Below are 27,491 nucleotides of genomic sequence, written 5' to 3'. Positions count from 1 at the left end.
GTCTAAAATATAGGTGGCGGCCGGAGACTCATAGCTTCCACTTACCTTTCGAAGAGATGAAAGTCATGCTCCAGGACTGTCAGAAGATGCTAGTCCTGAGGATTCACGGCAACGCAGTCACTGGGTAGTGCAGGTCAGAAGGCTGGAGAGCACAAGTAGAGGCCTTCCCGGGCATGAGGTTGGCGAGCAAGGGGCTCGTACTTCTGGAGTTCTAATTTCCTGGCTCCGGCAATAGTTCGCACAGTGCCCCGAGGAGGCCGATGAGGAGACAGTTGGGTACTACTATAGGGCGTGGATCCTACACCTATTTGCCTATGTTCTCTTTCCCGACACCATGGGTGACACTGCATTATGGATGTGGGTCCACTACCTCAGTGACTGGGACCAGGCGGGTCAGTACAGCTGAGGCTCTGTAGTCTTGGGTTTTCTTTACCGCTAGCTTTGCGAGGGGTGTCGTCGGACTTCGTCCACAGCATCACTTGGTGGATGCGTGTACCTACTCCAGTTGTGGATGTGGGCTCGTCTACCAGTTGTCCATCCTGAGGTTCTGGCTCCTCGTGAGTGGTTCCTAGGTCAGCCTCCATGTCGATAGCCGACGTGGGCGTACCTTTGGGACTAGGTTAGGGTTCCACACGTGAGGTTACAGCGGACGTACATTGAGTTCATGAATGAGCTAGACATGCTCACGGCATCTAATGTAAGTAAATTTTATTTTTCATGCTGGTTTGAAATGGTTTAGTATACCATCTAACATCTTGTTTGGACATGTTGCAGGTGTCGTGGGAGCCGTACGATGGAGAGGGGGCACTTCCTTTTCATTTGAGCAACATGTGTGGGTGCGACAACGACTTCTATAGGATGAGGTGCCCTCTAATCTGTTTCTATGCTGTCGAGTTCCACCTGCCAGATAGAGTTGCACGCCAATTTGGAGTGAGACAGCTTTGGCCAATGGCTCCGTTCTAGACTGACGTTGACTTACACAAGTAAGTATTTTACTATTTTAAATGTCTCGTGATGGTCCATTTTCTATTAATATGGTGACATATACATGGATTCAAGTAATGACGACATACGTGCAGGTTGGATCGTTAGAAGAACAAAAAGATTTTTGACTGGGAGAAGCACCACCAGTACTACATTGAGCAATGGGAGCAGATGCACGACAACGTGGACGAGAACAACGAGCCGCACACGAACTATGAGTTCAGGTGGTACCAACGTGCGACACGTTGTAGGCTGAGGCTACAGTAGACAGAAGATGACTATGCCGACATCGAGTCCTCTAACGATGAAGACACGACGTATGACCAATCTACTCGTGAAGTAAGGCAGGTGGAGGCAGGATCAATCTTGGACAGAGTGGTAAGTCAATTGCCTTATTTTTCTACGTTAAGTTACATACCAATACATTATGCGTTAGAGATACCTATTTTAGTTAGTGCCACCTTTGAGCTGTAGCATCTTTATAATACGTTAGATTCTTGTACAAAACAAAACAAAACCTGTTGCTATCTGTTCAGAAGTATTATTACTGAGAACTTTGTTGTAGGGCAATACCCTCAAATGCTATGTTGAAGACATTGAGTGCTTTTGTCCGAGAGTCAGGGACGATGACACGCGTAGCTTCCTAGACGTAAGATTTAAAATATTCTTTCAAACATATTATTAATACGTTAGATTCTTTCAGTTAACATAATTTTGTACAATAGAGGCTATCACGTCGGCTACATCGTGCGGCTGCTCGTTGTGGTTGCAGGATAGACACGACGTAAGACGTGTACGTTCCTTCCGCAGGCAGAAGAGGCTTATGTTTCTCTAGCCATGCACCTACAGGGGATGAGGACGAGGACGAGGACGAGGACGATGACGACGTGGACCAGAGACACGAGGAGCTTGACTGCTCTCAGCTCTAGGACGCTCCCTCGACTCAGCCTACACAACCTCCAGGCACTAGGCGACGCCATCCACCTGACCCTTACAATCCAGGTACCAGCGCTCTTGGTCACAAGGGTAAGGGTAAGACTAGGAGGCAGTGAGGGTTTGTGGTAGATGTTAGTATGTACTATTATAGATTTTATAGTCACTTTCCTATTACTATTTGGGATTGTATGAACATTGTGAACTATTTGAACTAGGCAGAACATATTATGTTGATTGTGATGTTCGATGTGGTTGTATTGTGCTCTTTGGAAGATTAAATATTTGGATTATATAATGATGTCTCTGTTTATAACTGTGGATGCTCCTAAAACAAGGAAAACTCTTGTGATTTTTTTCCGTGAATCATTAATTATACTACATTGCTAAAAAGGAACAAATGTAGTACACAAATTTAATATAAATTCATTAGAACGTGTATAGTCTAATCGTATAGTACAAATGCTTTGTAGATAAATCTAGGCTTTTCAGTAACAGTGAACGAATCTAGGCTTTTGAGATAATGAAAATAGACTTTTCAGTTACAAGGAATGGGAGGAAGAGCGAATGGCTGTTTGCTCAAGATAGGAAGGCATGCAAGGAAGCACAACTCCGCTCCATCTCCACCATCCATCTTATGACTGTTTGATCTAAGGGCTGAGGTGAAGAGACGCATGGATCGCTGACATGGCACATTGAGAGACCTCCATTCCTCCTCTCAACCTATAAATAACCCCTCACTCCCTCTCATTCACACACACAACAAGGAAGAAGAGCATTCCTTAGTATTTTCTTTCGTTGTAGTACCAATGTCTAGAGGGTCGTCTAGAAGGAGAGGAAAGGGAAAGGAAACTACCATTATGTGAGAGGGTTCTCTTGGTCCCGATTTGTTTGAGGAAGCTCTTTATGAGAGGTTTTCAGTTGAGAGCAAAATTGATTTCACCAAAGAGGCACCACTGAGAGGATACGATGAACGGAAAGAAGAGTGGCCAAAATGCATGCATGGTGAGGACTGCCTAGTGCAGATGATCATCGCGGGAATAGATAGAGGTCGTCGTTTCTTCAAATGCCCGCGAGCATGGGTAATTGCTATTACTATTTGTTTCTTCAATATGTTCCTCTTCTATATAACTTATATGACATACTTATTGCAGTCTTCCTTGGCAGAAGAAAACTATGGGTTCACTAGGTGGGTTGATACTCGACCTATTTATCCACATGCGGAGTACATCTACTGCCTGCAGGACCGTATCTTCAATCTAGAAAGGGAAGTTAGCAGCGGTTACAATGACGACGAAAGGACGACAACAACAATGGTGCCGATTCACAAAAGGCACTCTGCAATGATCCATATTGCACCTGCCCTAACCACAAGAACAAGGGGCCTCCGTCATCACCCCCGCCACCATCACCACCAACAATGGGAGGCTACTGTGGAGAAGATGCAACATAATTTGCTATGTGGCCACACTACTAGAAGTACGTGTCGACAGTAGACAACATTGTCCATGAATAAACCATAGAACTAGTAAGTCATGGAGACTACTGAGTGCAACGAGACCACTTTCCCTTTCTCAGGGCATCAGGATTCTCCTCCATCACTTCTTTCGCTCAGCATGCACGCTCAAGCTTCTTCTTTCTCTCCTCCCTATACGTAGCAACACGCTTCCTTTCCTCCTCTTCCTTGTGCTCCTTTTTTGCAGCCTCCTCTCCGCGTCTCTTCTCCATCATCTCTTTGTCCTCTGCCTCCCACCGCAATAGTTTCTGCATCCATTCCTTGTCTTCAGGCTTGATCTCAGTGTCGATCCACTACTCAAAATCACAGAGCGGTGGAGGGGTTTGTAAAAAAAATACAATTGTTACAAAACAAAAAAAATCATGTAAGATGTCATATGACACAAACATCAATTCCTCACCATCTTGTTAATGCGGCGCTGACGAAGTGTAGGGTCAAACGCAAAATTGTAACACATTCAATATCTCTGCCTATACGTGTCATCTTCATCGGGCTTGGCTACCTTGCAAGGATCGCCGCAAAAGCACATGGGCACTAGAACACCACTAAACAGAGGCAATGGGTCGAAGACATTTCCGGTCATCCGGCCATAACTACAATTCAACCAATTTCGTTCTAAGAACCAAAAGTAATTAACATTAAACCCTAAACCTAGGGTTTCCCATTTGATGCACAATAATGAAGCCATAACATAACAACATGTGCTGAGGTTACCTTGATTTGCTAGCTTTTTCATGCCTTGGCATTCTACGGTTGTATAATACAAATATTAAAAATTACACGAAACCCTAAGTAATGACGATTCTTAGGTTGAAAAATCCGACTAATATATATCGAATCGATGCGAAAAAAACTAGGAGGAGAGCGATGATACCTTGCTCTCGAAGATCTACGGATCAAATCAAAGTTTTCAAGGTCTAATATGTCGATTCGTGTGGTAGGGTGAAGTGGGGAGAGAAAAAACCTGAGAGGGAGGAGAAAGAAGAAAAAGAAGGTTGGGGCCGGGTTAAAACACCACCTCGGCGCCATAGATATTGGCGTCAAGCTCGACGCCAAGATCTACGGCGCCAGGATCTACGGCGTCAAGCTCTGCGTCAGGGATCTACGGCGCCGAGCTGCCTGTCAAGTCTGCGTCGAGTCCAAGACCTCGGCGCGCAGCATAGATGACGTCGAGCTAAGGATTCAGATTTTAAAATCATACCTCCTGAGCATATTTATGAAAAAAATAAAAAAGGCTAAAAAATAAAAAAAATTCGGCCGCCACTACAGAGCGCCTGGGCTCACTAGGCAGCTCTGCGAGTCGGCGCTACGGTCAGGGAGCCACGCGACCTGGCGCTCGTGGCCATGGACCTCGTCCAGAGTGGCGCCGCGGACGCGGGCACCAAGGTTGACGGCGCGCCGCCACGGTGAAGTGGAGCAAGTACACGATGCTCCGCCTCCACTACTGCCGGCAGGACCACAACGACGTGGCGCGCACCGTCCCAGAGTTCCGCGCGTTGGTCCAGGAGCACAATCCGCGGTGTGCCGGTGGCCGCCACGGGCAGGGTCACGGCAGCGGCAACCTGATTCCCTCTGAGTACCTGGAGTGCGCAGGCAGGCTGGTGCACGCTGCAGATGACTGCTGGGTTCATATGTTGTACCAAGACGATATATGAGGCAAAGAAGGCGGTGTGGAAGGAGGTCGTCGAAGTCGCTAGTCGGGCCAACCTCGCCAAAGCTATGGTCGAGCAAATGGTTGGCGTTGCTGACAATGATGATCATTAGAGCCTTCTACTGATTTATTTACGGAGCTATAGCTAAAACCATGTAATTTGATAACTTGCTCCTATGTTCTGCGAATAAAAGAGTTGTAATTAACAAGGTGACTTAAAAATATTACACATGCATATATATAAGCCTTTTTTTTTCTTTGCCGTTGGATCTAACATTTGTGCAGCTCAACTTCTTGATCTGACTCACCTTGCCGAGCAATGATCGATGTTTGTTCGCTAGATGGATACTCGCTTCGCCAAGCAATCTGGCTAGCTTAAGCAAAGAATAGGTTGCTTTGTCAGCTAGCAGCGGAAAAATAAGAAAAATCTTACTTTTACTTTGGTAGAATCTCTACTAGTAGCCATTGAAACTATTTTGTTCTCTAAAATGATATCTTTATCACTATGGCCCCGTTCGGCTTGCTGAATCTTGGCTGAAACTGACTGAAAAACACTGTTCTGGCTGAATTGTTGTGAGAAAAAAATACTGTTTCGGCTAAAAAAACAAGCAGAACAAGCCGAATATGGGGTAAACCGAACGGGGCCTATAAAAAAATACATCATGTAACACCTAAATTTGCATCTAAATTACTGTAACCTACCAATATGAAATTAAGGCCCTGTGTGGCCGGGCTCCGGCTCCCGCCTGTCGGCTGCTGGGCGGGGACATCCGATTACTGTTCACCAGAGCCGTTTTTCTCTCTCCTCCCTTCCTCTCTCACTGACACAATCGGAGCCAGAGAAGCTTGTTTTTTTTTGGCTCCGCGGCTCCGACTCCTGTAGGCACCTGTCGACTGCTGGGCGATGGATACCTGGCTACAGTGCAGATGCAGGAGCCGGAGCCCGACCAAACAGGACCTAAGATACACTACTCTAGATCAAGTTTGAGTGTCAGTGTCTAAATGCCCAAGTGACTAAGTGGCTGAGTGATCGAGTGCTATAGTGGCTGAGTGATCGTGTGCTAGTGGCTAAGTGATTCAATGACTGAGGCTACTATATTATCCACGTCTGAGACCGAGTGACTGAAAAACATAGTGGTCGAGTGTCTAGGTGATGAGTCAAGTGCCTTTGTGGCAGAAGAGAATATATTTAAACCATTATTAATTACGACGAACCAACGCAAGTATTTTATCTGGATGTTGTAAAAGTAGATCTGAATATTACGTATATATGAATGTTACAATCATATGTTTTCAAAGATGTTTCATACGTATGTTTGCAAGTATTTTATTTGTTGTAAGTGTTTCATATATATTTTTTATATGTTGTAACTGTTTTATCTATATGTTTTAAAAATAGATCGGACGTTACACGCGAAGATGCGCGTGGAAAGGGGCCGCCGGCGCGAGCGACATTCGTGGGCGACGTCCGAGGGCGGCGTGAGCCCACTGTTGCGATGCTCGCTCGCGAGCCGACACGCGGGCGCTCGTTCGCTCGGTGTGCGGTACCGTCCTGACGCCGGTGTCACGGATCGGATGTCCAATGCCAGCAAATCCGATTATAATAAGAAAACTGAAATCTGTAACCCTATCGGGATATTAGACGGGCCGGCCATGTAGACAGATCCAAGAAGGCCCACGAACAGCCCAGTAAGCGTGGAGGTCATCCATCTAAGACACGGAGCGAACGAGGCGAGCGGATTTCGTTTACTGGGCTTCTATCGGGAAAAGTAGCCGGCCTTCTTCCTCTCCTGCTGCCTTCCTCTCCTGCCCACACAAGGGAAGGGATTTCGTTTCCTCCCGTTCGTTGAAGGAGCCGGCAGCGAGGCGAGGCGAGGCGAGCGGCACGGAGACGGGACCTAGCGCCAGCAGCCGCCCGAGCTCCGCGCGCCATGGATCCCATCATGAAGCTACTCGAGGACGACGAGGTGCCCCGCCTGACCTGGGCCTCTCTTGCCATTTTCGGATTCTTGTGGGGGTTGAAGGCGGGTGGATTTGATTGGAACGGTGCCCTTCTTCTTGTTCCGAATTGCGCAGGATGAGAGTCTGCACTCGGGTGCCGACGTCGAGGCCTTCACGGCGGCGCTGAACCGCGAGGTGGAGGCCAGCGCCAGCGCCAGCACCAGCACCAGCGTCCCCGCCGGCTCCTCCTGCTCCTCGTCCCAGCCCACGGATCACGGCGCTGGTGAGCCCCCAGACCCCGTTGCCCCTTTGTGTTCTCTGTTCGAATTCGCGGCGTGCTCTACTTTTGGCGAGAATTCGGGGTTGTAGGATCAAGAAACGGCACGGGTGGTTTTGGATAATGCGGCTCTTGGGTTGGGGGAAAAAATGACTTCGACCAACGTTTGTTCTGTCTATGGTAACAGAATGTAGCTCCAGAGTTGGAAATGCTGGACTCCATTTTTCTGTTTAGTGTGTGCACTGCATAGACAATCTGAACAAATGCGACTCCTTCAAAAATAGGTTGGCTCAACACTCTGATTGAGTTTGATTTGAATAGGGTTTGACATTTATGTCTCCTTGTAGTACAGATAAAAATAGTATGGAAACCAATGGTGAAGTACTGAAACTTGGACATTCTGTCGTAAGGAAATAAGTTGTGCTTAATGCTTCTTGATTGCATTGAAATAAAAAAAAGTGCTCAAGACGTTTGTGGTCAAATAATAGTCTCTGGATTTGAAAATCATGTAGGTTTCTGAAGTTAGCCTAGGATTTATTAGAAATGGCTATGGATGTCTGACTTAATTCAGTAATTATCACCAATATGTAGGTCTTATTTTAAGATTATCTGTCAGTTTGAATCAGAGTGGATGATGTTTGTATGTTGGTCATGGATTTATGAAGTCTGCCAAAAAAAAAACTCATTTGAACTTGAAGACATGTTAGGGTTTCCGATTCAAAAATTATTGTAGAGTGGTTTCTATATGAGTGTTTGTGTGGCCCTTGGACTATCGAGATTGGAACAGAGAATGGAATTTACACTTCTATTCTTGTTGTGATCGACTTTGCAAAATAGAACTTGAAAACAACATGATTAGGGAGTTTTCTGATGGTATTCTCTTTAGGAGTATGGTATTTATGTTTCCCTTTTGTTTGGAGGATCCGAACCAGAGTTTTCTTGGCATTGGTGTTATGAGTGCAATGAAGTTTTCAAACAAAGACTACATTAGGAATTTTTTCAGCAAGTAAGCAAAAGTACAATTTTTTTTTTGTATCCATGTCTTAGCTTGGCATATGATGCTATGTTTTTTTTTATTTCACTGTCCTCAGTTTTTCTAACCTATACTCGCTTGATAAGCATTACTTCATATGGAAGCAAAAGTATAACTATCATGTGAAGGAAGCATATTGGTATATATGTATATTTTCAAAAGCTGGCCTCTTCCAAGTTTCAACATAACTTTTAGGTATATTTCCAATTTAAAGGGCATTATAAAGCTCTTGCTTGTGAGTTGTGACATAGTTGGATCTTCCAATGACTTCAATTGTATTGTCAATATGGGGCCCTTCTGATTTGATAACTACTCTCTCTGGTGTACTAATAATAATGACTTGACACCAGAAATCCAGGGATGTCCCAAAAATCTAGATTAGTGTCTGGCTTGCACAGAATTTCTAGTTCCATGAGTAGATCACAGACATGCACAATTTTCAGCACCCATGGTGCATTTTACTCTTTTCCCATATACTATTATCTTAAATGCCCCCCTTTGGTTGCTGACCTATGCTGTGATTGTTTTTATCAATTTAGTCTAATACTCTGTACTTACATGGTTCCTGCATAATTTGACCTCCAATTGCAGGACTTTTACCTCAGGAACACAAGTCACTATTAAACCATGGTCATGGTCAGTGGCAAGATCCAGTAAAGAATGAAATTGTAAACCAGGAGAGCCAGCAACAGGAACAGACACATGCACTTAGAAATGATCAGCCGTCAAGACCTGAAATGGTTTCTCAAGGTTCTAATAACAACCCCCTTCCTACTAATACACCAAAAGAATGTGATTTACTTAAGGCAAAGCAAGAGCCTGGGACCACATCTCAACAAGGTATTGTTGCTCAGCAGCAGCCTATGCAGCAAATGAAGAGTGAACAAACACCAATTGTCACTCAGCAGCAATCTATGCAGCAAATGAAGAGTCAACAAACACCAGGCACAAACCAAACAAATAGTGCAACTACAACAGCAAAAGCCCCAGTTGTTACATTTCACATGTTAATTCCAATTTTGAGACGCTACCTTGACAAAGACAGGGATATGCAAGTGCAGTCCATTTTCGCCAAGTTGCGGGTTTGTATATTGTTTTTTCTTAATTTTATATTTGGTCATTGCTTTTTACTGGAAACTTTCGGTCAATCTGTCGAAGGATGAGAAAGCTCTAATAAACATATCGGAATAACAGAACAATAGAAATATGGATTACAGTATTAACTTTTATTTCCTACAAACATCGGTTCGGATATTTTTATTACTACTGCACTAGAGTAATACTAATTTTCTCTTATAACATACATATTGATTCAAGTCAGTAAGTCTCAAGTAATCACATGGGATTTTTTTATTGTTTTTTATAGAACTTGCATGAAAGCCATTAATCTGCTTATCCTTTTTCTAAATTTGATCTTTTATTTTTAATAGAAAAATGAAGTCAGCAAGGAACACTTCTTAAAAGTTGTAAGGAATATTGTTGGTGATAAATTGCTTAAGCAAGCTGCTTCACAATATCAAATGCAGGTAAATAATCTTTCGACTTCATTGTGTTATATATAAACATAGCCTGGCTTGCCGCCATTTATAAGTATTGCTTAGCTTTGTACTTTTAGTGTTTATAAGTTAGGTCTGTCTGTATATCTATCAGCATTGCATTGCATGTAGTCTTATTGTAGTCATTCTTACCAGCACCTTTTGTTTTGGGGGGTTACTTACTCATGTTTGTCAGCACACTGCTCAGGCACAGCGAAGCCCTCAGACAAACCCAAGCAACTATTCTTTATCAGGTCAAGTTTCTGGTCAGCAGACTGTTCCCAGTGGTTCTATGACAGGAGATGAACAGAAGAGATATCCAGGGGCTCACACCATCCCTATGAAACAAGCTATTGACAGCACTCGACCACCTCAATTTCGGCCTTCCTCGTCTGGCCAAATGCAGAGTAATACGAGTTATCCACCTTCACAAACCAATTTGCATAAGGCTAATGAAATGGGAAACATGTCGGATGGGAAAGGGGTGCATATGTTACAAACTCGTCCACCCAATAACTCCATACCAGTACAAACAATGCAGCATCATGTGCAGCGTCCACGGGCATCCTCACCAGTGTTTGGGGCAAATAGTATTCATGCACGTCCATTTCTGCGGCCAGTTGGAGGTCCAGCTGCACCATTTAGACCACAAATGGCAGATTCCAATCCAAGAGCACAATTGGTCCAGGGAGCTGTGACCACAGTAGCTGGGAGTGTGCCAACACGATCCATAGTGTCTGGAAATGCGCCAAGTAATCAATCTACAAGGCAACAATCAGCAAACAAGGAGCAAAAAACTAATTCTTTTGCTCCAACAGCACATATGAATAAGGAAACTGTTAGCCAAAACTCTGAATCTTCACAAAATTCTTTTGCTGCGATGCATGCAAAACAAGTCAATCAAGCCCTGGGATCTTCAAAAGTCGGTGCTGGCACGGAAAGCCAGCCACCACAATTGAGTGCGCCTAAGCCTTTAACCACAACAAGCTTAAGTCAGACTCAATCTCATGGCATTCAAGAAGAGCCTAAAATTCAGGTATGTATTAATTTGCTATTGTGTTGATATGTTTTCTTGTACTTTTAGTTGCACATAAAAAATCATTTCGGAAACATTACTTCCCGAAGGTTTAATTTGTTTGACAATTTGCATTATCTTTCTTATTAAGTTATATATGTTGGCGATGGATCACCAGATCATAGATAATTAGGAGGATAACTTGGCCAGTGGCCTTCTATTGAATTGCAAAACAAAGCAGTTGAATTGTACAAGTGGTTCCCCCCCCCCATGTGCTCTTATAGGCCAGGGGTTTATCCCAGGGAATATTCTAACTACCTAATGGTAGATGCTTTAGGAAACTTGGCTGCCAAGGTGTTTATCAACTTCACCATCAAGGCAAGCCCTACCAACCACATTAGGACTGAAATGTAAATGCTAGAAAACAAGAACACTAGGCTAACTACTAACAATTCTCCCCTTTAGCCTTGTGGTCCTTGGAAGTGATCTGCTTGAGCCCAATTCTTCCCCTCATCTCTTCAAATTTTGATCTTCCAAGAGACTTGGTTAGAGTGTCAGCCAGCTGATCAGTGGTGTTTATGTGATCAGCCCTGATACTTCCATCTTCCAAGCAGTTTCTGATGAAATGATACTTGATTATGATGTACTTACTGCGCTCATGAAAGACTAGATTCTTGGCTAGAGCAAGTGCAGACTTGCTATCAACTTTCAGTTCAACCACTTCCACATTCCTTCCAAGGAGGTCTGCCAGCAGCCTGGATAGCCAAATAGCTTGTGTTGCAGCTGTGGTAGTGGCAATGTACTCAGCTTCACAACTAGATAGAGCCACCACCTTCTGCTTCATTGACTGCCAGCACACAAGATTGCTTCCCAGAAAGAACAGGGTGCCACTAGTGCTCTTGCTGGTATCAATGTCCCCAGCCAAGTCACTATCGCAGTACCCAACAAACCTTGCTCTCCCTGGAGCCTTAGTATAGTGCAGGCCAAACTCCAGAGTACCAGCCACATCTCAGGATGCGCTTGATGGCAGCTTGGTGCTCTGCAGTTGGCCTCTCCATGAATCGACTGACAAAGCCTACTGAGAAGGCTAAGTCAGGTCTTGTGTGGAAGTAGCGCAAGCTGCCCACCAATCTTCTGTATTGGGTAGGATCAACTTCTGCAGCCGTGCTTTGCCTGCTCAACCTCAGCCGCTCCTCCATTGGTGTATGGGCGGGGTTGCAGGCATCCATACCTCCTAGCTCAAGGATCCTCTTGGCATAATGGGTTTGCCTCGGCGTGATCCCAGCTGGATCTTGGTGTACTTCGACCCCCAGGTAGAAGGACAGGAGACCGAGGTCGCTCATGTCGAAAACCTTCTTCATCTGAGCTTTGAAACCTTCTATGGCTTGAGCGCTGGCACCGGTGATGATCAAGTCGTCAACATAGACGCCGATCAGCAGCAGCTCCTCCCCTGTTCCTCGCCTGTACATCGCGGCTTCATGATCGCTTTGCTGGAAACCCATCTCCTTGAGGGTGGCGTCCAGCTTGGCGTTCCAAGCTCGTAGAGCCTGCCGTAGGCCATACAAAGCCTTGCGTAGACGACGGTGAAGCCAGGCGGCTGCTTCACGTACACCTCCTTGAGGTCGCCGTTGAGGAAGGCAGATTTGACGTCCATGTGGTGGACACGCCATCCTTCTTGGGCCGCCAGCGCGAGGACTCGGAGGATTCCATGCGCGCCACGGGAGCAAACGCGTCGTCGAAGTCGATCCCTTCTTGCTGGACGAAACCCCGCGCCACCAAGCGCGCCTTGTACTTGGTTACCACGCCCCGCTCGTCCTTCTTGAGCTTGTAGACCCACTTCAGGGTGATGGGCCGGTGACCGGGAGGAAGCTCCACAAGCTCCCATGTGCGGTTCTGCTCAACCGCCTTGATCTCCTGCTCCATGGCGGCCTGCCAGGCAGGATCGCCTTCAGCCTCCGCGAAGTTGGCCGGCTCGCCGGCGTGCGTGAGGTGAAGCTCGGCGAAGAGACGTGAAGCCGGCGACGGTGTGGGCGCGTCCCCGATGATGTTGGGCATGGAACGGTACCGCAGCTGCTCGCCACCGTAGAAAGCGTCAAGGCGATCGTCGCCGTCCACGAGCGGTGACGCGAACTCAACTGGGTCCGCCTGCTCGGTCTCCGCTGCTGGTGAAGCAGAGGAGGCCAGTGGATCGTGCTCCCCTGGAGCTGGTGACGGCGTGCGCGACGGAGCTCCGTCTGCGTCGACTCCCCAGAACTCGATGTCCAAGTCGCTGGAGGCGGAAGCAGACGTCCCGGCGGCCGAATTGGACCAATCCCAGCCGCGCCCTTCATTAAACACCACGTTGCGGCTCACCTTGACGCGTCCTGTCGCCGGATCGAGGACCCGGTAGGCCTTGGCGCCTTTGGCGTAGCCGATGAAGACCCCAGCCTTGCCGCGGTCGTCGAGCTTGCGCAGCTGCCCGAGCTCCCTTGTGTAGGCGACGCAGTCGAATGTACGCAGATAGCTCACCGCCGGCGCTCGTTCGTGCCAGGCCTCAGGGGGTCTTGCCTTGCAAGCTTCTTGTCGGCGCGCGGTTGAGCAGATGCACCGCCGTCATCATCGCCTCCCCCCAGAATTTGGCCGGCATGGACCTCTGCTTCATGAGCGCGCGTGCGGTCGCCACGACCGTCTGATTGCGCCGCTCCACCACATCGTTCTGCTGCGGTGAGTGTGGTGCAGAGTACTGCCGCTTGACTCCTTCGGTGGCGAAGTATTGCACAAGCTCGCCGACGGTGAACTCTCCTCCATTGTCGGTCCGCAGCACCTTGAGCTCACGGCCGGTCTCCTCTGCTTCGGCCTTCACCCGCTTCACGGCATCCACAGCAGCATCCTTGGTCGGCAGAAGCACTGCCCACATGAAGCAGGTGGCGTCGTCCACCATCAGCAAGAAGTAGCGTCGCCGGCGTCACCGGCCCGCACAAGTCGCCGTGGACGAGGTCCAGGGGCGCCTGCGCGCGGTACTGCGCCTGCTGCGGAAACGGCTTGCGGCGGAGCTTGGTGGTGACGCAGGTGTCGCAGACTTGCTCCGCATGCTTGATCACCGGCATCCCCCTCACCATCTCCTGCTTGCCGAGCCGGTGCAGTGCCTCGAAGCTGAGATGCCCGTAGCGCTCATGCCACCTCCACGACTCGTCCTCCTTCCTGGCAGCAAGACACACCGGCTGCGCGGCCTCCAAGTGCAGAATGTACAGCCGACTGGGCCCGCGATGTACCTTGGCGAGAAGACGACCACGCCGGTCCCAGATACGGAGCACTCCTTGATCAATCTCCACCCTGGAGCCTCCTTCGTCGAGCTGCCCCAAACTCATAATCGAGTTCCGAAGCGCTGGGATGTAGAAGACGCCATGGAGGACGCGCTGCTCCCCATTCTTGGCCTGGAAGACGATGGAGTCGGTCCCCTTGATCTCCACTCTGGACGAGTCGCCGAAACGCACCGTGCCGCGCGCCGTGGTGTCGAGCTCGGCGAAGAGCTCCTGGCGGCCGGTCATGTGATGCGTGGCCCCGCTGTCGAGGTACCAGCCGTCGAGCGCCTCCTCGTTGGCGCTGGTGTTGAGGAAGACACGCGCGCGCGGCTCGTTGATGTCAAGGGAAGCCGTGGCCTTGGAGCAGACGGCTTCGGCCTTCTCGTCGAGCTCGAGAAAGCCGTGGGCGAGAAACAGAGCACCATCATCGTCCTCCACCTCTGCGACGTGCGCAGCACCGCCACGCCCACCACCGCGCTGTCCACCTCGATCACCGCCAACGCGGTTGCCTCCTCCGCGGTCACCACCACCGCGATCACCTCCAACGCGGTTGCCTCCTCTGCCTTGGTTGCCACCGCCGCCGCCGCGGCACCGCCACCACGGCGCGGCTGGCGGCAGTCGCGCGCCTAGTGGCTGCGATCACCACAGTTGAGGCACGCCTAGTGGCTGCGATCACCACAGTTGAGGCAGGTGTCGTCGTCCGCCCCGCGATCGTCGCGCGCCTAGTGGCTGCGATCACCACAGTTGAGGCAGGTGTCGTCGTCCGCCCCGCGACCGTCGCCACCGCCTCTGTCTCCTCCGCCGCGATTGCCCTTCCAGCGCTGCTTCTTGCCGCCGCGTGGACGACGTCGCGGTTCCTTGCCTGACGCGGAAGCGACAGCCTCCTCCTCCTTGGCACGCCACTGCTCCCTTGTCAGCAGCAGACCGCCGATGGCGGCCGGTTCCGCGGCCAGCGCCTCCATGTCGTCCATCGTCTTCAAACGCCCAGACACCTCCTCGATGGTGAGGTCCTGGAAGTCGAGAAGCGTCTCGATGGCGATCCGGAGCTGGGCGTACTTCGGCGGCACGGCGCGCAGGAGCCTCTCCACCGTGCGCTCTTCATCGATGTCGTTGTCGCCGTGGAGAAGAAGTTGCTGCTTTAGGGCCATCAAGCGAAGAGTGAAGTCCTTGATCTGCTCACCCGGACGGAAGGCGAGCTTCTCCTAGTCGCTGCGGAGTCGCTGGAGCGTGGCACGGCGCACCCTATCGACGCCGATCCGTGCGGCGGCGATGGAGTCTCAGGCCTCCTTGGCTGATCCCTTCTCGGACAGCGGCATCTGCATCTCCTGCGGCACGGCGGCGATGATCGCCTCCACCGTGCGCCTGCCCTCATGGTACGGCAGGTCCTGGTACTCGATCGCGTCCCAGAGTTGCCGCGCTTGGAGCTTCAGCTTCATGATCAAGGCCCACTCATGGTAGTTTGATTTGGTGAGCATCGGCCAGGTGGAGCTTGAGCCAGAATCCTTGTATACGGTCTGGATCACCGGCGAGCGGCCCCTGGCCCGTCCGCGGTGGCGATCCTGATCCCGATTGGGCGACCGCGTCTGCCTGCGCTCGCGCTCCGGGCTCCTCCGTGGACGCGGGCGGCGATCGCGCGGCGGATCCTCCTCCACCAACTCTCGACGTAGAGCCGCGGCCGTGGCGGCCGCGTTTCGAGCTGCTGCTGCTGCGGCCTCCGCGGCCTGCTGCGCTTGCGCGGCCAGACGCTGCGCACGCTGCTCGGCGGCGGCGGCGGCGGCTGCGGCTGCGGCTGCTGCTGCTCGCTTTGCGGAGGTGGCCATGCCTCTCCCTTTCTCTCAACCCCGAGCTCTGATGCCAATTGTTGGCGATGGATCACCAGATCATAGATAATTAGGAGGATAACTTGGCCAGTGGCCTTCTATTGAATTGCAAAACAAAGCAGTTGAATTGTACAAGTGGTTCCCCCCCATGTGCTCTTATAGGCCAGTGGTTTATCCCAGGGAATATTCTAACTACCTAATGGTAGATGCTTTAGGAAACTTGGCTGCCAAGGTGTTTATCAACTTCACCATCAAGGCAAGCCCTACCAACCACATTAGGACTGAAATGTAAATGCTAGAAAACAAGAACACTAGGCTAACTACTGACAATATAAAACCTTGAAATGTTCTTGACTGATCTTGCCAATGCCAAACTTCTATGTGAAACTCATATGACCATACCAAGCTGTATTTATTCATAACTACACTTGAAACTTGATATTGATCAGTTGAGCATGTTCAGCAAGTTCGCCAGTTAGTTTTCCCGCCTGTTTGCCAACTAAAGCAAGGACAGCTATCATAGATAGAAGCCTATGTAGGGATACTACAGAGAAACTTCTATATAGAGTGGAAATAATAGCAAGGGAGGACTATTTAGTGAAAAAGCGGAAAAAGCCTTGGCAGCCAACGCAATTTAATGCACATTGCCCTTATGGAGTGGATTGTGCTATTTCTACTTAGGTAATTGGCTAATTGTCTTTCTTTAAGAAGAAAATAATAGCCCATTGGACTTACCATGCATTGGAAAAACGATCGGAAAATCATATGACGCCCTTGTTAGCTAAAATACCATGTTACAATGTTTCAAAAATCATCTAAAAAATCATGTATACACCTAAAGTTAATTATAGCCACAACAATTCAGTTTGAAATTCACCTTTGATGCTGAGATTAAAAAAACAGAAGTGTCAATGTCAGCACATGATGAACAGTGCCAGGTTGGCTGCTTGTCTATTTTGCTTCTTGGCATTTAGGATGAATTTCAAACTGAATTGTTGCGGCTATGCTCAACTTCATGTGTGCTACATGCATTATTTTTGTAATGATTTTGAAACATTGCAACATGGTATTTTAGCTAACGTGGGCACCAGCCCCCCTGGGCACCAAATCTGCACTCAAAACAATCTAACTATGCCTCCTTTACCAGAACGTGTGAAGTACTGACTAACTTAGCAGTAAGGGAGCAACCTGAAGCTTGTAGAGTCAGTAGTTGGAACACATACTTGAAGGGTAGACCTGCTTTGATTTTTCTTGACTTAGTTGAATATTTAGACCATAATTTGGATCTCAAGCTACCTTTGATGTATGCTGTCAAGGTTATAATAATAAATCATAGGGTGAGTAGAATAGTAGATCCAAATAATCTTGCTGTGAAACTTGTGGCAGCTCTTAAAGGTACCCCTTACGATATAGCAACAGGCAATCTGATTGATGCATGATCTAGTAAATGAGTCTTCTGTCACTCCATGAAGATTAAGTTGTTGCATGCAGAGTTTGATCTCTATTAACTAAGCAGTGTTTTGAGCAAGGACAAGTAAGTTTTGTAACCAGCATGTCATTTAAATGTGTCTCCTTTAGATCATTTTGCACCAAAGTGCAATGAAATAATTTGTGAAGTGGAACGTCAAGAATTAAATTTGACTTACAGTTGATCATAAACAAGTAACTGCTAATCACTTGCAACAGCTTATATTTCCACTACAAGTGCTATACTGCTATCCGAAAAGTTTTTGCAAACACCATAGAATATTCTTTTTGGAAAGCTCTCAATTTCTGAATATGTATCACTTGATCATATCACGAACACAAATTTGAATGGCTTTAACTCCACAGGGGTTGTAGTCTTTACTGAGATGTGATCAACTCATGCTGTCCGATAATTGCAGAACATGCCATATGCAACAGGGAAGATTATTGTAATACCATGACCAAAATTCTTAAAGTCCAAGGTTACTTCAGGAGCTTGCGTTGGGTATTCGGGTGGCCGAGTATCGTAGGACATGGCTAAGGTGGCGGCAGCTCGTGATCTTTATGGTTGGCGGACAACGGTAGCTCGTGCTTGTGGCTGGGGTGGTGGCTCGTCCTCGTGCTCATGAGCTCATGGCTGCAGCTGTGGTGGCAGTGCAGGATGGCACAAGTCAGCTTGCAGTGTCACGGTAGGGTTGGAGCAGAACTCAGGAAATAAACAAGGGGTTATGGCTCATAAATGGTCTGGGTTGTACCACCTTAATCCTATGAGTTTTTTTTTTCATTTCTATTTTTGGGTATGTCGGCCTGTTCGGGCTACCTGAAGTTGAAATCACAAATTCTGACCTCAACCCAAAGTTTGCTCTGAGATGAATATCAAACCTGGGCCCTCCCAAGGACCAAGCCAGAGCCTGATGGGAAAGTTTTTTCCTGGTTGGGTTTGCAGTCTGAGTTGGTTGGGCCCGACTTGTGAGCCTTGGATTTCCAAACATAGCACCTCCAGGTTAACTTTTTGACATAATGCAAGGATGAAACTGGAAGCAGTGTGCTTTGAACATGAGGGCTTGCCCCACATTGGGTTAGGCCATAAGGGAATATTAGACCCCCGGCGTTACAATTATAACAAACCTTTGTAATTTGTTCCAACAATATTCTGCATCTGGACTTTTTCTTTAAGAAAAGAGACTAAAAGGTCCTAACGGTGTTGGGTTGTAGCTTCCTAACAATTCCCAAACCTAAGTGCAATAAGTCCTAGACATGTACCCCCTGCAGATGAAAAGCTCAATATTAATGACTTCCCTACAAATCCATGCTCCTTAGTACTTCCACGATCCATGTAGAATTTGTGCCAGAACTCATTAACCTTTTCATCCAAGTCCACTCCGTACTATATTTGTGATTGTATATGATTGATGACCCATATCAGATCTTTCAGAGTGGCTTGTGTATGTGTGCAACCACATAACCACACAAGGAATCTAATTTATATGTTATGTAGTGAAAACGTGCAATTATTAAAAACTAGCAATGCAATAAATATCCTATCGGACAAAAGGATGGAGTGGATAACAGTAAAAATATTGTGGGGGCATTAATGGTATGTTTATACCTTGTTAAACATGCAAACATGGGTTTTGCATCCATGGTGTTCGAGAAAAAAAATGTTTGCATCCATGGTTGCATGCTTGGTTGAGTTCTGTTCATTTCTTATAGAATCTCATGTGTTCACTCTTCTTCTTCTTCTTTTTTTTTTGCCTTTTACTGATTCTCACATTGTCACAATTCAGCATTGTGGGTGATTGTTTTTCCATTGTATTCTAATCAGTTTGCTTTTATTGTTAGATTCAATCTTCTGTGCAAGCACCTCCTGCAGCAGCTTCTAAAACACCTCAGAGGAAGGCAACTTCTGGACAGAAGAAGCCTTTGGAAGCATTAGGCTCATCCCCTCCACCATCTAGGTAAGTTCAATGCCTTTTCTTAGTCTATAATTACATTCTGTTTTGCCTCTGATGTGTTTTATGTTTTGTCAGCAAAAAGCAGAAGGTATCTGGAGGTTTCCATGAACAAAGCATTGACCAGCTTAATGATGTCACTGCAGTTAGTGGTGTTAATCTGAGGGTACATGACTTCTTATTCACCTGTTATGTTTATTTGCTTTGTGCATGACATTTGCCATGTAGCACCTATTATTTGATGAATTTTGAAGGTATAATAGTTTGTCCTTTCTGCCAGGAAGAAGAGGAACAACTTTTCTCTGGTCCAAAGGAAGAGAGTCGAGTTTCAGAAGCTGCTCGGAAAGTTGTTCAACTAGAAGAAGAAAAGCTCATTCTACGGAAGGGACCCCTGACCCTAAAATTAGCAGTAATCAGTTAAGACCTCCATCATTTTATGTTTTACTTGATAAAAAATTCTTTTGGCATCTATTCTCTCACTATGATGTTTTGGCAGTGAGTAAATGTAATTTGAAGGTCATTGGCACTGATGTGGAACGCTGTCTATCCATGGTGAGATTATCCTGTAAAACGCTAAAAACCTTTCCTGTTTTGGCTTATGTATATCTAACTTAAAATTTTACCAGTGTGTTGAGGAGAGGTTACGGGGGTTTATAAGCAGTATAATAAGGTTCTCAAAACAGGTATGGTATCTTTAAATTGATTCAGTTTTCCTTCCCAAATAAACTATCTGAGATTTTGAATTCACTAAACATGTTCTTATTGTCTGTAGAGGGTTGATGTTGAAAAGTCAAGGCATCGTTTTTATCCGTTATCCTCAGATGTTCACAGTCATATTATGAGGGTGAACCGAGAAGCTAGAGAACAGTGGGAGAAAAAGCAGGCTGAAGATGCTGAGAGAATTAGGAAACAAACTGATGTTAGTTCTGCACAATGTTTAAGTTTGATTTTTAATCTCTGTTCACATAAATCATGATTTAATGATCTAAGTTGAATAAGGAACGCTTGCCTCTTTTACTGGAACAGTTTTACCACTTATAATATTCGTTTGCCAATATATGTCATGTGCAAGGTTCTTAAGGAGTCACCTAGCCGACAAGGCATATCTAGGTAGCCACAAGTGCCTCTTGCCTCCTATGTGTCGCCTAGGTGACAAGGCGTAACCAAGTCCCCACAGGATGATTACTACCTTAAGAACCTTGGTTATATGTAGTTTAACACTTCTCTAGTATGTGCTAATGTTAATGTCAAGCAAGTTTGCTAGTAAATATATGGTTAATAACTGTAGTTTCTGATTCCAAATCACATCCATTGTTGAATGATACATTTGGTATCCCACACCAAACTACATGTGGCTGATCAGTAACCACATATAGCATGAGGCAAATTTCATTTGGCCACCTTTTTCCCTGTTAAACAAAAACTGTTTTGACCTCTTTCTTTAGTGAGATTCCTTTACTCATACTGCCTTAAGAACAATGGCCTCATGCTTCTTCAGTGCATCATCTTTTGGAAGATACTACGACAATTATCAGATGTCTGAAACTCTGAATTAGTGTTCTTGGTGTAGCTTTCAGGACTGGGTAGTTTTAATGAGTGTATTTGTATGTGCAGGGAGATGGCAATGCAAATGTTGATATAGAAAAAGACAAAAACGAGACCCGTGGTTTGTCAAAGCATGCAAAGGTTAGTCTCTGTCCATAGTAATGGGATACTTGTACACTAGATCTGTTGATGATTCTGTTTATTGTATACAGACTTACAAGGAGGACGATGATAAGATGCGAACTACAGCTGCAAATGTTGCTGCACGTGTTGCAGCTGGGGGAGATGACATGCTGTCAAAGTGGCAGTTGCTAGCTGAACGAAATAAGCAGAGAAGTGAGGGAGGTGATGGTTCTTCTGGCTCTGTACCAGGTAACATGTTGCAACACAGGCCATCACTGAAATCTGGGAAAGACTTGAGGGAAGAACAGGAAGTTGAAAAGAGAGGCTACTCCACAATGCTTGGATCTGGTAAGCCTGATCTCCTTTCTCTTGTATTCTTGCTGTTAAACAAGAGTGCACTGCACATCAGTCCGTATTCTCTTGTTTTGAATTTTGAACACATAACCATGTAGTCTTATAATAATTATTAGAATAATGATTTGCAACTTGATATAAACACTAAATTTGCGTCCATGAGCCCAATTTAGTCGGTCTATGTTGTTCAAGGTTAGTAGTAGGGTTCCGAGTGTGTGTATGCTGTCTGGGTGGCTTGTCTGCTTGTGTATGTCAAGTTGGCTAAGTTTACCTTTTGTATTCAGGTGGTACCATGATATTAGTAGTTGAGACATTTCTCAACAATAAGATGCTTATTCTGCTATTTGTTTATACAGACTGAAACTTCAAACTTATAGACTTTCCTGGTAACAGGGAAATGCAGTGCACAACATACTTTGTATCCTTTTATTTTCATTCATTGCTGTTATAAGTGTGCGATGGTGTGGGTCAGCTCAATGTTCTTTTGCGAAGAGCTCCGCAACTCTTTTTTTTTTTGAATGCAATAGAGCTCTGCAACACGCTCAAGCCTCACATGTTACTTCATATGGTTAAGATTTTGTTTTTATTGTTATAAATCATCAACTTGTTATTCAAATGGTAGCATAGGGTTGTCAGAACACTACAGAACCTAAATTTTGTTTCTGTGCAATTGCAATTATTTTAGTTTTCTTGAAGGAATCTGTCTAAGATATATGTGCTGATTAAAAGGAACTTGACGCTTTTAAGCCCATTCATTTATGATTTTCTTAAATGAAGCAAAAATTCAGCAGTAGTACCATTTGGGATTCATTCTAAACAAACTCTGAATGACATGAAAATGGTGAAGGACTTAATAGATCATGTTCCCTACAAAGTTTGTGACGAGAAAATATGAATGGAGTGCTTGAAATAGCACTCCCAGCTCATCGTCCTTGTACTTAAAATAACTTAAACATCTTATGCAAAGAAAAGTATATTTGCGTCTTTGGACCCATGAAATATTAATTGGCGAGTTGCAGATGTAGAATTTATGAGCCTAATGTGCAAAACATCTGTATGCCCTGCCATCTATGTCATCCCTGGATTTCTGTTTTGAAGTTGTGTACACTAATCCCTTCCCCAGACCCCGCACCGAGCGGAAGCTCTCTGCACTGGGTACGCCCTTTTTTTTAGTGATGTGCCATTCTACCAACGCTAATTCAGTAAAAACTAGAAATATTCTTTAAAATGACCTCATTTCAAATTCGATAGAACCTAAGACGACAATACCATTCCTTTGTCATCAGGGTACCACCAAATAATCTAAGTTGATTAAACTTGTATAATGTATAAACAACACATATTCTAGAATGTAAGATATGAATAAATTTATTTTAAATACTGAATTTTCTAGGTTAGGTCAAACTGAGTAATATCTACCATGCATGTACTAGTTTGTTTTCTTAGTCATAAATCTTTTGCAATTTTTCTAGGTGGTGTTAGAAGGTCACCTCTAACAAAAGTGGCGCGGAGTGTTTCCATAAATGATGTGGTCGCAGCACTTGAGCGAGAGCCTCAGATGTCAAAATCCTCGTTACTTTTCCGGCTATATCTAAGGCTATTGACAGAACCATCTGCAAAGTAATTTGCAGTAAAATCATTGCAGAACATATTACAGAGGGGCATCTTTTGGTCAATATGAGGCCCAATCACCAAGCGATGGGGCTGATTGGTTGACGATCAATTTTGCGGGCATTTGACGATTACTTGCGAGCCAGCGTTTCCCTGGAGCCATTTTTGTTTTTCAAGGGAATAGTCTGCAAATGTTTCTTTTTTCAGTATTTTTTTTCTCTATATAATTATCTGTTGGTCACAGTGCCCAGCCAACTTCAGCTGGCATGAACAACGTGATCGTTTTGTATAGCAGATGGAGTAGGATGTTCCTTGAGATGCTTATGACTTGCCAAGTGTCCTATTCTTTTATCATGCGATAGAATTATAACCAACATTTTTCACCGTTGTACAGAAAACACGAAATGTATGTATTGGAGGCGTGAATTTATTCATGAACAATATGTACCCTCATTTCTGAATGGATTGTTTGGGTTTGCAAAATATCAACACAGCTGCATAAAAGCAGCTATCCATCGAGATAAATCAGCCAAGCAGAACTTGTCTGAATACATTTTTTTATGCTGTTGTCTGAATGCACACAGAATATCAGGACCTGCTATGACACCCTCAAATCTTGTCTGAATATTATACATTTATATAGTCACGGCATTCTTCAAGCTAGGTTTCTATTGGTACTACTATCTTGTTTTTCCTCCTTTCAACTGGGACGGGATACATTGTTGATTGTTGTGCATCAGCATCGCATCTAACATCCAAAGTCATAGGGAACCAATCCTTGTAGCTCTGGACCGTTGAGCCTGCTGTTGTTCTCAAAGCTGAAAAGTAGAGATGTGTTAGCGCTTTATCAAAATCATATGGATTCACATCGAAGTTCTAGTAGTTGAGGAAAATACAAGTTCAACGATCTAGCATTGAAACAATGTGATATCAATGTATAGTCTTAGGCTCTTAGCTGACATAGGTTCTAATCAATCTTGTGCAATGTTTTGAGGATCTATCAACCAAGTCATAAAAACATGTCATCTAGGATAAGATTTGGTCAAAACTGCAAACATCAATAACTTTTAATTTATTTAGTTGGAAACATGTATGATATATGTGTAGATTTGTATCCGAACACACTTGCAAAATCTCATAAATTTGGAGGATCTTAAGAGCACATTCTCAAAGATAACAGCGGTCAGAGATATGCAAAGTCCGGGGGTAGTATTCCTTTAGGGATAACATTAGAGAATCGAAATCTAGCAAAATCCAGCTGTCGTTTCAATCTGTCGGCGTTTTCCACACCATATGTAGTCATATATATTGAATACTATATGGTACTTGTAGTAAGTAAGCTTTGAGGCATACCTTCGAAGAGGAAAGGTTGAGAAAGGTCCATCGACAGGAATAGTTCCACAGAGATCATTGTTAGACAAATCGCTGCATGTCAGAGGATATACCAACAATCAGTGACCATGGAAATTAAAGAAACAACTGAACATGATAAAGGTCTACACTCACATGACTTTCAGGTTGGAGAGCTTGGCAAACTCCCTTGGAATTGATCCTGTAAGCTTGTTGTTGTTCAAGCGCCTATCAAGACAAACACAACAAGTTTCAGTTATCAGCTGAGAAAAGCTTTTTGTCGTGCTCATTAGAATTACGAGATCCAAAGCAAATTCCTTTGGACCTGAATTATCACATAACCACTTGTCCATTTCTAACTCAAGAGTGAACTGAGAGTACTTGTGCTCTTCTAAAAAGAAAGGCATGGTTTTCGTGGTTAGCAAAGCAACTGTTGAGAAGATACATACATGAATCTGAGCGAGTCGAGCTTGGAAAGTGACTTGGGGATTCCTCCAGTGAGCTTGTTGGCATACAAGTCCAAGCTGATCAGATTCTTCAGGTTGCCCAGTTCCTTGGGGATCTCGCCGTCAAGATTGTTCCTGTATAGCTCCCTGCAGATGAAAATCCAATTTCCATTAACTTAATCAAGCTCCACTCTCCATCAGAAATCTAGAACTCAGGTAACACGTACAGGTATTTGAGGTTGACAAGGCGGCCCAGCTCAGGGCCGATGGAGCCGGAGACGTTGGAATTGCCTAAATCCCTGAAACATTTGTCACAAAGGGAGTCATCAGATAACATAATCACCGAATTCTTAACAAGATACAAGTTGATGGAGTAGGAAAGCTTGATATTCTTAGTTACGCTCCTAGAGATGTTTGGAAATACCCCAGTCGAATGGACAATTTTGGGGGCCAAGTGGCCAACGGACCATGAAATTCTAGCAAGTCATTCGAGGACAAGACCATCCAATCATCCATTGTTTTTTTAGATAAAGATCATGCAATCATCCATTGCTATGGCTCCACATGTAATCCGTGAGGCACATAGCTGGGCATCCTGGATCTCGGAAACAAAGATTTGTCTCCAGGCGGGTCGCCGTGTGATCAACTCAAAGGAAGAGCCGGTGGACTTTTTCTTTTTGGTTCAAGATACAATTAAACATCGGATTGTTGCAACCGAGAAGAACCAAAGGTGCGGAACAGAGACGTTCAATCCAGGGCAGGAACACACGGAGCCCCGGATGGATAGGGGAAGCAAGGGGGAGATCGGCGGCGGCGGCGTGTAAGAGAAGAGAGAAGAGGGAGAACTCACAGGCGGACGACGCGGCTGGCCTGGTCGCAGGTGACGTGGAACCAGGTGCAGGGGTTGACGAGCGTGGGATCCCAGCTCTGCAGTACGCCGTTGGGGTCGGACAGCCGCTGCCGCAGCGCGTAGAGCGCGTCGCCCTCGTCGTTGGACGCCCGCGCGGGCGCGGGGCCGGCGGCGAGGGCGAGGGCGAGGGCGAGGGCGGTGGCGAGGACGAGAGCCGCCATCGTTGCTTGTTGGTTTTGCGCTCTGCTCTCCGGTGTGGAAGGAAGGAAATGGGAGCAAGAGAGGAGGGCAGCTCGGAAGCGGCGGAGGAAGGATGGGATGCGAGTATGGGAGCCGCCGGTTCAGCTGCCTTTGAGCTGGTCAGCTGGTGGTAAAGGAAGAAAATGGCAGGAAGCTGCGTGCACTGGGTTCAGCTGTGGGCGGTCAAGTCAGCACAACTACAGTACATCAAGGACGAGGAGGGAGAGGGACCAAAATGCGATGCGTACCCGGTGGGGGTTCCGCTCATACTCTGCACTGGGCCTGGTTTAGACTGAGGTTAGGAATCAGTATCAGGTACTGTAGCACTGTTGTTTGTATTGGATAATTATTATTTAATTATAGTTTAACTAGACTTAAAAGATTCGTCTCGTAATTTATAATAAATTATGTAATTAGTTATTTTTTTATCTATATTTAATACTCCATGTATGTGTCTACAGATTTGATGTGATGGAGAGAGAGTGAAAAAACTTACAATCTAAACCAGGCCTGGAGTAGTAACCCTTATATTCATGCAAATTACTCCCTAGTATGAACGGGAAGAGGCACGGAATTTGTGCTTGATTTCTCCGGAGTCCCCCCAGGCCCCAGTTACGTAAACTGAAAATCAGGTTGGTCTTGGAACTCCTCATGTCTGCCTTGCCTCAGAGTTCAGACCATATGTTCGGCGCTGGGTATATGTTATACTCTTGATAAGCCGGACCATAGTTTCTCTGGCTGATAAACCGGCTGAAGCTGATTTATTGTGAGAGAAAAATATTGTTCCATAACTGATAAGTCAGGCTAATAAGTTCAAGCGATGGAGGGAGTAGTTTAATTGTTATTTTGCTTAATTATCGACCTATTTAGTATTTCCTACCATAAAGACAGAGGATAGAGGGGGCTGAGGAATACCTTGTATTTGATACGGTTTTTAAACTCATGGTCCCTTGTATTTTATATAGATGAAGGGAGTAATTTGTTTCTATATATAGTAAAATTAATCCTCCATGCTATGTTCTTTGTTATGTATATATATTTTTTTTCGTATGGTATTTTCAGGTTGTTTCGCCGAAGAGCATGAGCAAGACAGACTGTGTGCTAAAGCTACCTACACCATTCTCTCACGAAGAGGATATTGGTTTTGGTTCTGAGTAGTGGCGGATCCAAAAATTGTCTTGGACCAGGGCTGACTCGGCTAAATTAGTCATAATCTTTTGAATTTTTTTTTAAGATCTACACTTTTTGTTAAGCAACTCTAGTGATTTTTGCTTCTCTAGGACCAGGGTTGCAGCACAGGTAGCCCAGGCCCTAGATCCACTTCTGGTTCTGAGCCATTAAGTATATATAAGTAGATTACAGTAACCATACCTTTTTGTTTCGGGGTTTTTGCCTTTTATTTTAAAAAAAGAAACTGGAGCTTTGCCAACTACTCTCTCCATTCTAAATTATAGTGCACTATGATTTCTAAAATTTATATTGAAATATAATACATTTTATATGGTGACATACTCATATTTGGAAAAGTTTATTAAAAAGAAAACCATAATTTGATGATAAACTTGTT

At 45.6% G+C, this 27,491-nt stretch overlaps 2 protein-coding genes across 6 annotated transcripts; one reads left to right on the top strand and one right to left on the bottom strand.

Annotated features, from left to right (window-relative positions):
• Nucleotides 1-6,879: 6,879 nt before the first annotated feature.
• Nucleotides 6,880-27,262, top strand: LOC136541724 (transcription initiation factor TFIID subunit 4b-like). Of its 5 annotated transcripts, none has more exons than XM_066533804.1 (14): nucleotides 6,880-7,051; nucleotides 7,161-7,308; nucleotides 8,927-9,417; nucleotides 9,766-9,861; nucleotides 10,067-10,906; nucleotides 19,296-19,411; nucleotides 19,484-19,571; nucleotides 19,686-19,821; nucleotides 19,902-19,957; nucleotides 20,032-20,088; nucleotides 20,178-20,324; nucleotides 21,020-21,091; nucleotides 21,163-21,421; nucleotides 26,987-27,262. In XM_066533804.1, exons 1-14 carry the CDS (start codon nucleotides 7,016-7,018, stop codon nucleotides 27,076-27,078), a joined length of 2,634 nt encoding a protein of 877 aa, XP_066389901.1. In that variant the 5' UTR covers nucleotides 6,880-7,015; the 3' UTR covers nucleotides 27,079-27,262. The 5 variants fall into 5 exon arrangements, with proteins under 5 accessions (XP_066389901.1, XP_066389894.1, XP_066389911.1 ...); XM_066533797.1 differs by lacking the exon at nucleotides 26,987-27,262 and adding an exon at nucleotides 21,821-22,881; XM_066533814.1 differs by lacking the exon at nucleotides 26,987-27,262 and adding an exon at nucleotides 21,784-21,914.
• LOC136541750 (leucine-rich repeat protein 1-like) lies at nucleotides 23,554-26,001 on the bottom strand. Its single transcript, XM_066533825.1, has 6 exons — nucleotides 25,685-26,001; nucleotides 25,062-25,133; nucleotides 24,838-24,981; nucleotides 24,545-24,616; nucleotides 24,392-24,463; nucleotides 23,554-23,856 (listed from the first exon to the last, which is right to left on the bottom strand). The coding sequence occupies exons 1-6, from the start codon at nucleotides 25,903-25,905 to the stop codon at nucleotides 23,787-23,789; spliced, it is 651 nt and encodes a 216-aa protein (XP_066389922.1). The 5' UTR covers nucleotides 25,906-26,001; the 3' UTR covers nucleotides 23,554-23,786.
• Nucleotides 27,263-27,491: the final 229 nt, after the last annotated feature.

This window comes from Miscanthus floridulus, chromosome 1 (genome assembly GCF_019320115.1).
Source record: "Miscanthus floridulus cultivar M001 chromosome 1, ASM1932011v1, whole genome shotgun sequence".
NCBI lineage: Eukaryota > Viridiplantae > Streptophyta > Magnoliopsida > Poales > Poaceae > Miscanthus > Miscanthus floridulus.
This window is presented reverse-complemented; position numbering and strand designations above follow the sequence as displayed.